The sequence below is a fragment of the Ictalurus punctatus genome, chromosome 12 (genome assembly GCF_001660625.3).
Source record: "Ictalurus punctatus breed USDA103 chromosome 12, Coco_2.0, whole genome shotgun sequence".
NCBI classification, from domain to species: domain Eukaryota; kingdom Metazoa; phylum Chordata; class Actinopteri; order Siluriformes; family Ictaluridae; genus Ictalurus; species Ictalurus punctatus.
The window spans coordinates 9,980,596-9,992,751 of NC_030427.2; the positions used below are offsets into that span (position 1 = coordinate 9,980,596).

The 12,156-nt window shown below is 40.5% G+C and overlaps 1 protein-coding gene across 2 annotated transcripts in view; it reads left to right on the top strand.

Annotated features, from left to right (window-relative positions):
- The first annotated feature begins 461 nt into the window (after nt 1-461).
- Nucleotides 462-12,156, top strand: part of prkcaa (protein kinase C, alpha, a) — a 191,435-nt gene continuing 179,740 nt past the window's right edge. The window contains exons 1-2 of one of the 2 annotated variants that reach the window (XM_047158872.2): nt 462-874; nt 3,826-3,857. In XM_047158872.2, coding sequence (XP_047014828.1) covers nt 714-874; nt 3,826-3,857 — 193 coding nt within the window. In that variant the 5' untranslated portion in view covers nt 462-713. The remainder of the gene's footprint in view (nt 875-3,825; nt 3,858-12,156) is intronic. The other variant, XM_017482159.3, reaches the window with a different exon arrangement.

Below are 12,156 nucleotides of genomic sequence, written 5' to 3' on the forward strand. Positions count from 1 at the left end.
GTAGAAGTAGTAGTAATAGTAGTAGAAGTAGAAGTAGTAGTAATAGTAGTAGAAGTAGAAGTAGTAGTAATAGTAGTAGAAGTAGTAGTAGCAGTAATAGTAATAGTAGTAGTAGAAGTAGTAGAAGTTGTAGTAGTAGGAGTAGAAGTAGTAGTAATAGTGATAGTAGTAGTAGAAGTAGTAGAAGTTGTAGTATTAGTAATAGTAATAGTAGAAGTAGTAGTAGCAGTAATAATAATAGTAGTAGTAGAAGTAGTAGAAGTAGTAGTAGCAGTAATAATAATAGTAGTAATAGTAGAAGTAGTAGTAATAGTAGAAGTAGTAGTAGCAGCAGCAGTAGCAGTCTAGGATTTTGTACAGCTGCTCTTTGGCCACCGGATGTCGCTCCTTGCACAGGACGTGGCCTCGCTCGCCTCTATCCCTCCCATTAAAGAGTGGACCGGAGTGACGTCACCCCGAGCGCCAGGAGGAAGCGGAGGGTTACGGCACGAGCTGTCACCGTGTAGAAGTAGTGACGAGTAGAAGGGCGCGAGTTGGTCCTGAGTTCCGCCTCCGGAATCGCGGCGAGCCTGTTGCATTACGCTGGAAACACACACACACACGCACACGCACACACACACACACACACACAGATCTGACAGCAACTTTCTGTCAGCTGCACGAGGAATTATATTGTTTACTCTACACACTGTTTTGTTATTTTTCATTGTGCCATGGCTGATGTCAGCGACTCGTCCATGTCGGAGGTGGTGAACCGATTTGCCCGAAAAGGGGCATTGAGGCAGAAAAACGTCCACGAAGTGAAGAACCACAAGTTCACCGCGAGGTTTTTCAAGCAGCCGACTTTCTGCAGCCACTGCACCGACTTCATCTGGTCAGTAAACCCTGCACGGCTTTCCCTCTGCTTCCTGGAAACTCGGAGTACAGTTGTCAGTGTGGGGACAGTGTGTGAACAGTGTGTGAACAGTGTGTGAACAGTGTATGAACAGTGTGTGAACAGTGTGTGAACAGTGTATGAACAGTGTGTGAACAGTGTGTGAACAGTGTGGGGACAGTGTATGAACAGTGTGTGAACAGTGTATGAACAGTGTGTGAACAGTGTGTGAACAGTGTGGGGACAGTGTGTGAACAGTGTGTGAACAGTGTGTGAACAGTGTATGAACAGTGTGTGAACAGTGTATGAACAGTGTGTGAACAGTGTGGGGACAGTGTGTGAACAGTGTGTGAACAGTGTATGAACAGTGTGTGAACAGTGTGGGGACAGTGTGTGAACAGTGTGTGAACAGTGTGTGAACAGTGTATGAACAGTGTGTGAACAGTGTGGGGACAGTGTGTGAACAGTGTGGGGACAGTGTATGAACAGTGTGTGAACAGTGTGGGGACAGTGTGTGAACAGTGTGGGGACAGTGTGTGAACAGTGTGGGGACAGTGTGTGAACAGTGTGTGAACAGTGTGGGGACAGTGTGTGAACAGTGTGGGGACAGTGTGTGAACAGTGTGTGAACAGTGTGGGGACAGTGTGTGAACAGTGTGTGAACAGTGTGGGGACAGTGTGTGAACAGTGTGGGGACAGTGTGGGGACAGTAAGGGAACAGTGTGGGGACAGTGTGTGAACAGTGTGGGGACAGTGTGTGAACAGTAAGGGGACAGTGTATGAACAGTGTGTGAACAGTGTGGGGACGTGATTGGGTCCTCTCAGGCAGTGATCAGTCACAGTTGCACTTGTTTGTTTGGAAACAACTTTTGAGAATGAATGGAACATTTTCAGTAGAGTTTAACTTGTGTCAAGTTGTGTGTGTTAGATGCGTTCCAGGTGTTCAGGGTGTGTGTGTGTGTGTGTGTGTGTGTGTGTGTGTGTGTGTGTTCTGATCATTTAAGATATTTATTATATATTATTATGCATTCCTAGGTGTTCTGCGTGTTTCCGATTGTTAAGTATGTTTTGGGTGTTTAATGTGTTTTTGTGTATTTTATCGATTTGGAAGTTCCCATGCGTCGCATGCTTTCTCTGTAAGCTATGCATTGTGTGTCATGAGTATTTTCAGTATTCCTTGTATTCCTTTCCAGTGCACAGGGTGCATTCCTTGTGTCCAAGGTGTTCCGAGTGTTGCGTCGATCCTGGCCACTTTCTGTTGCGTAATAATATTTAGTGCCTTTTAAGTGTTCCCAAAATGTTCTGAATTTCATCCGTTCGGTATCTTCGGTGCTCTTCTTTGTGTTCTGATCATTTTCCATATTCAATATATTCCATTCCAGGACCACCTTGGATTCTGTGGGTTCTGGGAGTTCCTGCCATTTTCTGTGTTGAATTTTTGAACATTGTGATGTCTGGTGTCCAAACTGTCAGGGTGGTTCTGGCATTTTGTGTGCTCCAGATGTTTCATTCATCCTGTATGTTCCATGTGTGTACCTGTGTATTCCAGGCATTTTCGCTATTCCATATATTCCATTCCAGGGACATTGGATATTCGATGGGTTCTGGGTGTAATCCAACACTGTGGTGTTTGGAGTTTTGTACAATCTGTATGTTCCATACAGTATATTATGTGCATCCTGGATGCTCAGGGTGTTCTGTCTGTTGTGGCTGTTTTCTCTGTTGCATCCATTGTGGGACAGTATCTAGATCAGGGGTGGGCAATCTTATCCAGAAAGGGTAATTCCAACCAAGCAGGAGGCACACCTGATTCCACCTGTTTAATCAGTTGGTCTTGGCTTTCAATAGATTTAGGTGTGGCTTCTGCTCGGTTGGAATGAAAACCTGCACCCACACCGGCCCTTTCCCGATAAGATTGAACGCCCCTGATCTAGAGTCATAGGGTCATTGTCAGGGTGGTTCAGGCATTCTGAGTGCTCCAGGTGTTCCATACGCCCTGTGTGTTTTGTGTATTCCAGGTTTTTTCGGTATTCAATGCATTGTGGTGGTTCATGCATTAAGTGCATTTTGTGCATTTCGAACGTTCCAATATTTTCCTCATGTGCTCCAGGTGTTTTATACGTGTGTTCTGGTCATTTTCAGTATACCGTGTATCCCATTCTGGGGACACGGTGCATTCCGTGTGTTCCACTTCATCATCATCATCATAATCTACCTTGAATAATTTCCCATAACCTCTGATTTCCAGTCAACCATGGAGCACTAATAACATCCATGTCCCCTCATGCTATGTTTATTTCTTTATTTGTTTACGTGATCGACGCGGCCACAGTGCTGCATTCGCTTTCTCAGTAATTGGATCTGTCACGTAAAGTTTTGCAATTCATCACAGTTGATAGCTATTCTTTCAACATTTTGAACGTGATTTATTTATTTATTTATTTATTTATTTATTTATTTATTTATTTATTTAAGCATGCTGTTATTTTGACAGCTCAGGCTTAAACACCCCAATGATGTCCTGTGTCTTTAACATTCCTTATTTCCACTCGATGTATTAATGTTAATGACAAATCCATCTACCAGAAGATGTGTGATCAGCAGAGCTAATGCTACAGGTGTGTGTGTGTGTGTGTGTGTGTGTGTGTGTGTGTGTGTGTGTGTGTGTGTCAGGACTGTGCGAGTAGTCAGTGATGATGCTCATTTGCTTGTTGTTAAATTGAGAAATCCAAGACTGGGACACATCAAATATTTGAAGCGTATCAGATATCAAATATTTACATCATTTACTTGGACTGCAGTGTCTTTTTAATCGATTTAGATTGCTTGCGGCATGGAAGGGAACTGATAGCTAAAAGCCCATTAAAGGATTTGGGACATGTAGTTGTGTAAATGCACTGCTTTCTTATCACTTTGTGACTGTGTGTTTCTCTCTCTGTCTCTCTCATGCAGGGGCTTCGGAAAACAGGGATTCCAATGCCAAGGTAAGACTGAAATATGGATGGATTATTACCGGAGCTAACGCCAAATCCAAATCCAGCAGACAGCCACAGTCATGCACCTGCATAAATATGAGTCCAGATGTACGAGTCTGGAAGGGAGACGTTGTCTTGGTCATTGGTTGTTCCTGGAAATTCTCTGGATTTAATCTGTTGGAATATCCATTGGAAAGTCTTCCATTGAGAGCAAGAGAATGAAATCCACTGGAAACGTTCTTGTTAATGTATTACACGTGTATGTACTGAATATCCAGTTGAGTTAATGATTTTTATTTTTGACAGCACTGCCCCCTCACAGCACCAGAGTTGTGATCCTGAGCTTAAGCTACTGTCTGTGCAGAGTGTCACAGGTTATCCTCCTGTCTGTATGGGTTTCCTCTGGGTTCCTCAGTTTCCTCCAACCTCCCATGCATAGGTAGACTGGAGACGCTAAATTACTCCTAAGTGTGAATGAGTGTGTGAATGTGTGTATCCATGGTGCTCTGTGCTGGACTGGTGTCCTGTCCGGGGTGTATTCCCGCCTTGCACCCAGCGTTCCTGGGATAGGCTCTGAATTCAGCAGGTTCTGAAAATTAATGAATGAAAGATACTTTATTGTGTCTGTTGGACCTCTATGGCTGTTTTTCAGATGCCTTATCCATCCATTTTCCATATCGCTTATCCTACACAGGGTCGCATGGGAGCCTGGAGCTTATCCCAGGGAACTCGGGGAACAAGGCGGGAGACACATTCACACACTGTGGACAATTTGGAAATGCCAGTCACCAATCAGCCTACAATGCATGTCTTTGGACTGAGGGAGGAAACCTTGAAGCACAGGGAGAACATGCAACTCGAATTCGAATCCCCAACCCCGGAGGTGCGAGGCAAATGTGCTAACAATAAGCCACCATGCCAATCCTAGATGCTTTATCTCTCAGGAACATCTCTTAGAAGTGTCCCGTACAGAGACAGAAACTTAATGGTTTAATGTTGTGGATCACCGTTTTCTAAATCTTTAAATGTTGGCCAAAAATACCAGCAAATTGACCATATTGCTGTATATTACACCAATTGATTGATCTGCATTTGAAACTGTCAAGTGTGTAACATGATGTGTGCTGTGTGTGTGTGTGTGTGTGTGTGTGTGTGTGTGTGCTCACCTGCGTCTGACAGATTGAAATGCGCTGTTACTATTTACACATGCAACAGCGGGGAGCGATTTTGAGTGTTTGAGTTATTAGGTGGTGCAAAATGTTGACACGGGCGATAACAATTCCAGTTAGGCAAATTACAGAGGTGAAATCGTTCCGCCCCGTTGCTTCCAAATACAGAGCTGAACTGGATTAAAAGCGAATGCCTAGTACTCATGATATAATCATAAACATACCACAGCAGTGCTGTAATCTGAAATCTGATTGGTCAGAAGGTCATTTGTTTTCTATAACACAAACTTAGACAGTAGTGCCGACTATAATTCAAATCACAGGCTTATTTTAAAGCGCTCAATCTAATATGTTAGCGTTTCTATAGTAATAGCTCACTCACAGGGACACGGCACATAATCTAAGCTTCGCTGTAACTGTCAGAGGATAGCGGTCTTATTAAGGTGTAGAGAAACTCAAGGAGAGGCTGTTTATGGCTGTTATAAAGTAAGTGATAACATGAACTAACTTGTTTCGCAGACGTTCCACAACATTAACTGTGACTTTAAATGGAGAAAAATGTATGATGTGTCATTCTTTAATAAATAAATAAAAAGTTTGCTAGCATTTCTAAAAATTCTATCTCATTCTAGCTCTTCTTTCTGAATCATCGTAGACCTTCCGGACATTTTGGAGTGTTGCGTTCAGTTGAAACTTGGGAATGTGTGCTTTTGACACATGATAAGTAGTTAAAAGCATGAGAACACTGTCACTATGGAAGCTGGTACCTGTGGTTGCCAAGTATAAGCTAGCTAGTAACTAGGGATAAACAGTTAACTAGCTAGCATGGTGCTGTTAAGTCTTTAAATACGGACCATGTCAAGACACAGTGACAGTGGAAACCAATGAAACCACTGCGGAAATCAACATTTTCCTCAGATGTGTTGGTAAAATATTAAACAGAAGCTCGACTCCATGATTACAATCACACTGTACTAACAACTGACCTCAACTGAAGGTTTTAGAATTAGATTAGTCATATCAGAATTAGACCCAAAGTTTCAGTATTAGCTCAGAAGTTTCAGAATTGGACCAGAAGTTTGGAAATTACCTCAGAAGTTTTGTAAATTAGCTCAGACATTTTAGAATTAGCTCAGACTTTATAGAATTTGATCAGGCATGTCAGAATTAGCCCAGATGTAGCACAGACGTTTCAGAGGTAGCTCACAAGTTTCCGAATTAGCTCAGAAGTAGCTCAGAAGTTTCAGAATTAGTTCAGAAGTTTCAGAGGTAGCTCAGAAGTTTCAGAATTAGCTCAGAAGTAGCTCAGAAGTTTCAGAGGTAGCTCAGAAGTTTCAGAAGTAGCTCAGAAGTTTCAGAAGTAGCTCAGAAGTTTCAGAAGTAGCTCAGAAGTAGCTCAGAATTTCAGAAGTAGCTCAAAAGTGTCTGGATTAGCCAAAAAGTTTCATAAGTAGCTCAGAAGTAGCTCAGAAGTTTCATAAGTAGCTCAGAAGTAGCTCAGAAGTTTCAGAAGTAGCTCAGAATTTCAGAAGTAGCTCAGAAGTCGCTCAGAAATTTCAGAAGTTTCAGAAGTAGCTCAGAATTTCATAAGTAGCTCAGAAGTAGCTCAAAAGTGTCAGGATTAGCCGAAAAGTTTCATAAGTAGCTCAGAATTAGCTCAGAAGTTTCAGAATTAGTTCAGAAGTTTCAGAGGTAGCTCAGAAGTTTCAGAATTAGCTCAGAAGTTTCAGAAGTAGCTCAGAAGTTTCAGAATTAGCTCAGAAGTTTCAGAAGTAGCTCAGAAGTTTCAGAATTAGTTCAGAAGTTTCAGAAGTAGCTCAGAAGTTTCAGAATTAGCTCAGAAGTTTCAGAAGTAGCTCAGAAGTTTCAGAATTAGTTCAGAAGTTTCAGAGGTAGCTCAGAAGTTTCAGAATTAGCTCAGAAGTAGCTCAGAAGTTTCAGAATTAGCTCAGAAGTAGCTCAGAAGTAGCTCAGAAGTTTCAGAATTAGTTCAGAAGTTTCAGAATTAGCTCAGAAGTTTCATAAGTACCTCAGAAATTTCATAAGTAGCTCAGAACTAGCACAGAAGTTTGGAAATTATCTCAGAAGTTTTTTTTTTTTTTTTTTTAATTAGCTCAGAGATTTTGGAATTAGCTCAGTTATTTCAGACTTTCAGACATATCAGAATTGGAATCCGTTTAGAAGAATCAGTTTAGAAGTTTTAGCATTAGCTCAAATGTTTGGAAATGAGCGTAGAAGTTTCAGAGCTAGCTCAGATGTTCAGGAATTACCTCAGAAATGTTAGAATTAGATATTTAAAAGACGTTTTAGAAGTAAAGCTGTTTTCAAATTAACAAGAGGTTTTTGTAATTAGCTCAAGTTTTAGAATGACCTCCGATGTTTCAGGACCTCCGATGTTTCAGGAGCTCCGAAGTTTGGGAATTAGATCATATGTTTTAGAATCGGTTCATACGTTTTAGAAATAGTTCAGAGTTTTTAGAATTTACCTCAAACGTTTGCCAATGATCTCAGATGATTCCAGAATTAGTTCAGAAGTTTTATATTTACTTCAGAAGATTTAGTTAAGAAGTTCTGGAAGTTTGGGAATCAGCTTAGAAGTTTTAGAAGTAACTCAGAAGTGTGAACATAGTTCAGAAGCTCTGGTCTATTTTAGAAGTCCATCCCAATGCAGCTGCACTCAGTACCCTGTTTGGAAAAATGGTAAAATGTCGGATCTTCGCTTTTGTTTGTTTTTTTTCCCCCTGTCTCCTGCTGTGCCGTCTCCCAGGGAGTCACCTTCAGAACGCTGTGGAATCTGTAAGCATGGATTCCAAACTCCAGTTCTACAAACTGGCCTAAAATAATTCAACTGCACTGATCTTCAGCTGTCTCCGACTGGAGTCGGTCTTCACAGGGCATTTGGAATAATGAGTCCTGTTATCACTGTGTCTCTGAGTCAGTCTGAGGAGGACACGTGGAAGTTTATTAATGCCTCAGACGCAGAACACGATGCCGAACTCATGGTAGCTGGAAACAAGACTGGCCACTTTGTAAACTATAAACAACGGATGCATGTTTTGTAATTAATGGCCGCTTAGTGTTTGATTGCAGTCGTGAATGGAGTCTTGGCAGGTTCACAGTTTTTTCTGTACGAGTTCTACTGAAGAGTGGTGTAGAGTGGAAGCAGATATCATAAAGCTGCAGATCTTATGAGAGGTCAGAAGTCCACATCGATGGCAACCATTAATGGTGTGTGACCGTGTGTGTGTGTGTGTGTATTTTTTAAAAATGAAAACACACTTTGACCAGGTTTTCATCAGAAAAAGACGTTACGCGTGGACTACCAAGTATAACTACCAAGCCACGTTAGATACTAACTTTAGCTCAGTCGAGGTATCTTTATGTAACGTCAACTAACTGGCTAACGTAACTTAATTCCGTGCATGAATGTCTCTGTAAGGTAGCTTGGTTAGCAATTTCTCCAGTTGTGAAAAAGCCTACATTAATTATATATTTTCACTATCTGCTATCACTATTATTAACCTCCACAAGAATTACTCCCTCACAAAAAAGTTTTTACTTAATTTATTCTTCGTTGAGGTTTACCTTATCGATGGTTTGCAACCTGCTTATCCGAGTCGATGGTTGTAATGACCATCCCGTGGTGACGGTACAGAAAAATATCGTATCAGCTGTTTGATTAGCTTAGCGTTAAGCTTCTGCCCCAGAACAATCACACAAACGTTCGTCCAAACACTGATTGTTCATTGGCAGCTCACTCCCGTTGCCAGATTCACCGTTACCCCCCCTCAGTGTACAGAACTCTCACCGTTGTTTTACCATTCATTCTGATATTTCACCTAAATGCCGTTTTTACGTTCATTCAGCATAAGGCGCTCTGCAAAACATTTTTTTTTTTTTTTTAACCATAGAAAGGCTTGAAAGCCCTGTACAGCATGGACACTCCTTCCGTTATGTTAAATACACATCTTCTTTCAGAAGCTACACAATGTCAACAATAAAAAAAAAGCATGTTTTAAAAAAAGATCTGTGTGTTGTTAGTCTGAAATCATGTGGCGTGTCTGCCATACAGCATATACAAGATATTTTTATTTCAGGTAGCTATTTGTTTGTGAACTTGGTTACTGGTACAAATATTGATTGTTTAAATGTAGACTCACATAGCCAGCTTGGCCTTGTCAGTTGAACAAAGTGAACGCTTACAGAAGTCTGTACTGACAGGATCGATGATTGCAGAGGAGTTGCATCGGGTCTTGACTTCACCAAAAACACATGTCAGTGTGTCTGGAATTCGTAGCTGAGGCTGCAGCTGTTTCAGAATATTTCACATAAATAATGGTATAATAATCTTCATTTCTAATAAAAACCTGTTGCTTAACATTGAAAAACAGATGTAGAACATATTAAAATACATTAATAAGTCTTAGGGGACATATTGCACTTACAGTTACCACATGATTATCCAGTCCAAAATCAATCAAATACAGATATATCTAAGATAAGGCCAGTGGTTTAATCTAGATTAAAAAAGCAATGTAAAAATATCCGCATAACAAACGCTAAGTTAATAAATGGATTGATTGACGCATGTGTTTTGAGCAGAGATTGAGGTTTAACCCTAAACAGCAAAAAATATTTTAGTCAGACATCCTCACATGTATCATGATTTATGAAATTGTAATTAAAATGGTTTTCACTCTAGTCTGGTGAACAATATTATAAGTGTCATATATCAACTCTAGCCTTCAGTTCCCATCAGCCACTGCACTGTGCTACAATATGCCCCATGACCACCTGCACCTGAATCACGTTTCTGTTAACGAGCACTCCTATATATAGCCATTGTTTGTACCGCTTCCTTGTGTCACGTAATTGTCTATCTGTGCTTTTGTCCACGCGTCCATGTTTGTTTTTTGCCGCAGTATTTTGCCAAGTTGTCTTAGTGTCTTTGTTTTGTTGTCTGTTTGTTTAAATAAAACGTTGAATATCTGCGATTGCTTCCGCATCAACCTTGAAACGTGACAGTACGATTATATTCCCTGAGAGAACTCACAGTGTATTATGTGAGACCGAAAAATCGCAAGCTTCTTCTCCGAATACTGCGGGGTTTGCTCGATTTTGCGTCAATCTCTGCGACCGCAAGATCGCAAAATCCTGGAGGGACCGTTAAATGATGGCCGCCTTTCTAAAGTTGGCATGATAAAATAAAAGTGTTGTGCTCATAAAGACTATAAAGACTACTGTTCAATTCAGTAATCCTGTAATCTGGTGTCCTGGATATGATATTTTATTTTTTACAATAAATTTTCTTAAATTACATAACATTCATTTTACTAAAATTGAACTTGTACATTTCCGTTTTTTTTTTTTTTAAGGAGAAATTGCAGGTGAATTTCATCAGCATGACATGGTAGAGTGAACTTAGACTTACTTCGAACACAACATTCAAATTACTTACAACGGGCCTCCTTTATCAACTTGGATACAAACTGATTACCTTGTAAATCATTTATACCAGCATTTTCACCAGGTATTCATGAAAATACGGCAAATTCAGAGTGAGATTTATGCATAAGAAAACTAACTAATGTAAACCTCGACGTGGTGACCGTAAATCATATACTTTGCACGGATCACTGCACTTTTATACACGGATCATACAGTCGGGTTTAAAACGCTTCGTTTTGTCGTGTTCACAGCTTTTAGCAGACACTCTTATCCAGAACGACTTATAGAAGTGCTTCGGAGTCTCTATCAAAAACACATCCTCGTGCTAGTTCACTAGGTCAGGGGCTAAGAATACTACTGAGAACAGTTTGTGAAAACCAGGTGTTTTATAGGATCAGTGTTAATTAAAGAATATGAAAAATAAACAATGCGAGCCAACACAAACCCATGTATTAAGACAAATAAAACTAATTCAGTCATGAGAAAAGAAATGGTGCGGTATAACTGGAGGACAGGTCGGGCTGTCTGCCTATAGGCACAACAGGTATGTGAACAAATTCCTGAGCTGATGGATGATTTAGCACTTGCTTTTTATTATAAATATATTATATTATATAAACATGTATAATATAATAATATTGTCATAGAAGGGAGTCAAAATAACTTCTGCTTTTCTGCCTTTAACCTCAATCTTTTTTTTTTTCATGCTCCCAGCTGTCTATACACTTGAAGTTTTACGGAGTTTTGTTGGCATCACTAAATGCAAATGAGCTGTGTTTCAAACGTGTTTTGTGTTTATGACGCAAGTTCGATGAAAATCTGATTGAAATCCGGCAGACCATTTTAGTTCGGTTTGGTTTACACAAACATTTACTTTGCTAAAAGATCGATAGATGTGGCTCATTGTAAGGTCAATAAAGTCTGAAAGTTAGGTCAAGTTAGACCTCCTTTTTGTTAGTCTGCGGACTTTTGCCTCATTTTGAGCCTGAAAATGTTTTTGTTTTTTTTTTCCCCCCCAGAAACTGATCCAAACCCTAGGATTTCAACTCACAAGCTTCTGGTTAAGCGTGCAGAACTTTAACCCTAACACTAGCACGGCACGTATCGATTGCCTGTCTTAAACATTTTGATTGAAACACGTTTAAAGTGGCGCTGTTATCTCAGTCTTTGTTCAGTCAGATCATCTCTGACATCCTGCTCACTGCACAGCCATTGTGCACTCGTGCTCTCTCTCTCTCTCTCTCTCTCTCTCTCTCTCTCTCTCTCTCTCTCTCTCTCTCTGCAGACCTTTCAGGATAATACGCTTTCAAACCACAGTTCGGCGACTGACCTGGCCACTCCATGACTAATATGAGTAGGCTCATACTCAGGATGAGTGGCTTTCTGTTATCGATGGCCGTTTCACGTAAAACTGCCATTCACATTTTTAAACCGTTATTTATAAATGAACAACAAACCGCTTATGCACATGTTTAATTTATTTTCTACACAGTACCTGTGTTGTATTTTAAAGGCCTCAGTAGCAACATCTTTTCAAGGTACCTGTCTCAATGGGAAGCCATTTAACTAAACCTTGGCAGGCATCATGTCTGGGTGTCACATCTGTTTATCACATCTGTTTGTCGGTGTCTTCATATGTCCAAATGTTTCACAATCTGCTGACTCCCTAGTTTGGTTGGATGGATGGATCC